General features: G+C 38.2%; 1 protein-coding gene across 1 annotated transcript in view; it reads left to right on the top strand.

Moving 5' to 3' along the window:
* The window catches only part of NEIL3 (nei like DNA glycosylase 3), a 26,614-nt gene that overhangs the window by 6,877 nt on the left and 15,541 nt on the right, over positions 1-4,196 (top strand). The window contains exon 3 of the mRNA XM_031066427.1: positions 2,995-3,110. Within this exon, the coding sequence (XP_030922287.1) occupies positions 2,995-3,110 (116 nt within the window). The remainder of the gene's footprint in view (positions 1-2,994; positions 3,111-4,196) is intronic.

Here is a 4,196-nt window from a genome sequence, read left to right as displayed (position 1 = left end):
CCGGGCGGGGTGTTTGGTGCCCCCCGCGCCGCCGCTGCTGTCGCCCGTGGGTGATGGTGGGTGTCATCTGCGGATACTGAATTCTTCCTTGAAGTTGTGAAATATTTCTGTCAGCACCATAATAGTCCAATTGCGGCAGGTCAGATGTGTGAAGACGATTCTGAAGCTGTAGAAACAGGAGATTTGAGGAGTAATGAAGGAAAGCTTTTAGAATCGGTCGTGTTCGCTTAGGATAAACTTCAAATACCATGTTGTTCGTGGAAACGTTAAATACAAGGAAAATTATTGCTGATCTTCCTTCTTCATAATCTCCTCAGTCTAGGCATGTCCTAGATGCTCTTTAAGGTTCTTTCCAAACCAAACCATGCTATGATTCTAATCTATGTGAAACATGAGAAAGCTACACATTGACCTGCAGAAAGGGGGTTTCTATATTTATTTTTTTAAGCAATTTTAATTAGACCAAGTATTTAAATAAAGACTGTGACATTTGGTTTGCAGCCTTTCATTGACAGCATAAAACAGTTCACTAGTATAAAGCTGCTGGGACTTGTGAGACTTTGTAGCAGATGGAGAAATCGCTTGGCTGATAAGTGTGTAGGTACTGTCCTCTGGTTTTGATTACAGAGCTAGCAGCTAAGGTATCTTTTTTTTCCATTCCTCATTTTGCTCATCTTTAAAAGACTGTATGTTGCTTTTGTTGCAAGTAAATATATTGGATTCTGCCAGGCAGAAAGTTGGGGAATTTTTACCCACTTTTAGTGTGTATAAAGCATTGTAGAAGTTTGTGATTAAGGCACAGTAAGATACTACTTCAGTGAAAGAATGTGGTTGAAAATACGTCTGTCGAAGATATGTCTTGAGACTAGTCTTTATAGGTTAATATTTTTCAGGACAGATTTTTTAAGTAAGCAATTATGCTCCTAAGGTTTCAAAAAGAAATCTCACTCCCTCAAATAGATTCGTTATCATCACTTTGTGCGGTAAAAGTCACCTCAGAGCAGCCTCTGTTCATTGGAAAATGACCAACCTAAGGGTCTTGGACTTTTTAGATTTCACAGAGGCTGCTAACCATGGCCAAAGCCTTGCCCACTGCTGAAGATTACACTGTTTAGGAGAGTTTGTACTATGATGACTGTAAGGGTTTGCCTGATACCAAAGAGGTATGAATTTAACTTCAAATATTTGAAAACACAAGTTAGTTTTCCATCTCAGTCATTTCCTATTCTGGTTTATTTTAAACAACCCTGAGTGGATTAAAGTTAAAATAAACTTTATTGCACAGCAACAGACTCCAATACTTTTATTGAAAAGCATGAACTGCTTACATGGCAGCAAAATTTTGCTTTCTTCATATTTTGATAACAGACAAAGTAAGTGTTATGCAAGAAATGTTTTTGTTTTCCTGCTTGACAGAATAATAACCATAAAACTCTATAAATGTATATCATTTCAAGGTAATAATATAGTGGGAGATTGCATAGAGAGTAGCTCTGAAATGTCACTAACTAGCAGAAACCTGGTTGATTTGCCAGAGTTGCTTTCATACATATTTGCATTGAAATTGAGTCTTGCAATTGAAGCACTGATATATCTATCTGCCTTGCAGTCAGGGCTATGAGGACAGTGAATCTGCTGTTCACAGGTTTCAGAAGGGTCTGAAGGGACCTTGGGGTGCTGGTCAGGGGGACCTTCACAGACTGAGAAAAATGGGCTGGTAGAAAGTCAAGTTCAGCATTTGGAAAATCTGCAGAATCTCACACTTGGAACAGAAGAGTGTCACGGAACAGCACAGTCCTGGCTGCTGCTCAGATGGGAAATGCTCTGCATCAAAAAAGGGCCTTAGGATCCTGTAGAAGCTGAGTCCATGTCACTTCCATGTTCCAATAAGAGGGACAGCCCCATGCTGGGCTCTGCAGGTTGAGGAGAGTGATGCTTACCTCTGAGCAGCAATTGCAAGGCTGCGCCTGAGTCTGAAACTCCCTAGTAATAACAAGATAATAACATACTGGAGTGAGTCCTCTGGTATGATTAGCAGGGTGAAGCACATGGTGCTCAAGGAGAAGCTGACAGAACTGGGGTTTTATTTATTGCTCTCCTCAGGTAGCTGTAAGGAGGATATGGAGGAGACAGAGCTAGGCTCCTGTGGGACTTGCACAGTGGGTGAGAAGCAGCAGATGCAGGGGACAACAGGAGAAGTTCTCATTAGGGATTAGGAAAAATTTTCCACCACAACAATGGTCAAGCCATGGAACAAGGCCTCAAAGAGATTGGAGTGTCTATCCCTGGAGCTGCTCTGAATCTGACTGGACAAGGCCCCGAGCTCCCTGTCCTAAGTGTATTCTGCTTTGACCAGGTGTTTGGACCAGATAACCTGTTGACGTCCCTTGTAATTTCAATGTATTTTCATGTGCTATGGAAGAAAATATGACTGCTTCAATCTCACATTTGTCTTGTCCTCTAGTAGTGTCCTACCTGCTGCTTACCTGCTTCTGAGATTAGACTTTAAACTAGCAGGAAGAGAGAGATATCTCTGTGGCCTCAGTGGAGGCTTTTCTGTAACACACAATGCACTATGCAAAATACTGAAAGCCTGTTATTAACATTTGAAGAAGGATATAGATCTGCAAATGGCAGAATTGACACTGACATGTTTTTAATATTCAAACTGTACCTGTTCATTTTGCACCAGTCTGAAACTCTTATTATAAATTCATGACTCAAAGGAAAAGACATAAAATTCCCTGATAAAAAAGATGTATTGTTTCAGTTAGGAAAAAAATTGAGGTAGGTTATGATAGCATTAGTAATAGTGACTGCTTGCTGGGTTAATAGTCCCATTGTTTTTGGTAGAATGCTTAAGGAGAAAATAGTTACTGTTATCCAAACTGGAAAAGTAGTTTGTACAGCTCCTTGCTGAATGTATACTGGTGCTAGACTATAAGCAGTATAAATTCTCTTTAATCTTTTTGTGTGTATGTACTCATTTTTCAGACTGCTGCAAGTAAAGAGAGCAGCTCTGGTCATGATTTCCTTGTTGGACATGTTTACAGGGGTGTGGAGACCTTGGGAAAAGAACTTTTTATGTATTTTGATCAGAAAGCTTTGAGGTAAGTGAGAAAAAGGCTTCCTATGCATTCAGACTGAACGTATTTGTGGGGTTCATCTTGATCTTGCTAATGGCACTTTCAGAGATTTGAAAGTGTTACAGAGAAGCTGCTCATCAGCCTCTCTGCAGTACAGGCGTACTGGATATGTTTAGATAATTTACTGCTTTACTCCAAGTTTTCATGTAAAGGTATCTGAAAGTTATTTATTGGCATACTTTGTTCCAAACAGAAAGTTGCGTTTTCTGGAGACAAAGCACTTATAATACGTGCAGTGCATTCAGATCCCTGTAAGATCGTGTAGCATGAAATAATAATTTTTACTTTAAAACTAGAAATCATCAACTCCTTACTACTAGTTCTTATTGAATAACATTTCCTAGGTTTAATTAGCATGCCTTTTCTATTTGTAATTAAAAAGATTTATATTTTGCCCTATTTCAGGACATCAAAGGTAATGAAACACTTTAGAATTAAATTTTATAAATTTCTTAATGCTTTTGAATGTAAATGTGTAGTGATGATTCAATTTTTTTTTCTAGTCATGAACTGAGAAGGTACTAGAATAGCTAATAGTTGTGATTCTTAAAGTTTCTTTCAAACAGTATACTGGAGCTTGGAAAATGCAACCATCAGCTATAAAACTGAATGAAAAATAATTTTCTCGAAGCATTTAATGCATCCCCATTTGTTAGCAAGATGCAAGAGTTTGGTTTAAAAATAAATCTGTCTAGGTTTAAAAATAAGTTTGGCTAGTTAAGCCTGTGCAGTACTAGTCATGGCACTTGAGAATTGAAAATGGCTTTTGAAGATAAAAATGATTGAAACAACTGATCTGACTTGTAAGAAGAGTTTTGGAAAGACACAGGTTTTTAAGTAACTCATAGCATTAATTTTTTCATGTTTTAAAGAGTTAACTTTAATAATAGGCTTAATGACATGTTGTCTTAGCCCATCTGTAAATATTTAAAATGCCTGTCCTTCCTGAAATGTAAGAAAGCTGGGCTTACTGGAAATAGAGACCTGATAGTGCATTTCTTTGGTCATTTATGTAGTTTAGTCTGTTAAATCTTCTTGTAGCTACAAAAT

Source organism: Geospiza fortis, unplaced genomic scaffold (genome assembly GCF_000277835.1).
Source record: "Geospiza fortis unplaced genomic scaffold, GeoFor_1.0 scaffold40, whole genome shotgun sequence".
NCBI classification, from domain to species: Eukaryota; Metazoa; Chordata; class Aves; order Passeriformes; family Thraupidae; genus Geospiza; species Geospiza fortis.
Note: the sequence above shows the minus strand (reverse complement) of the source record. Positions and strands in the feature narration are given on the sequence as shown.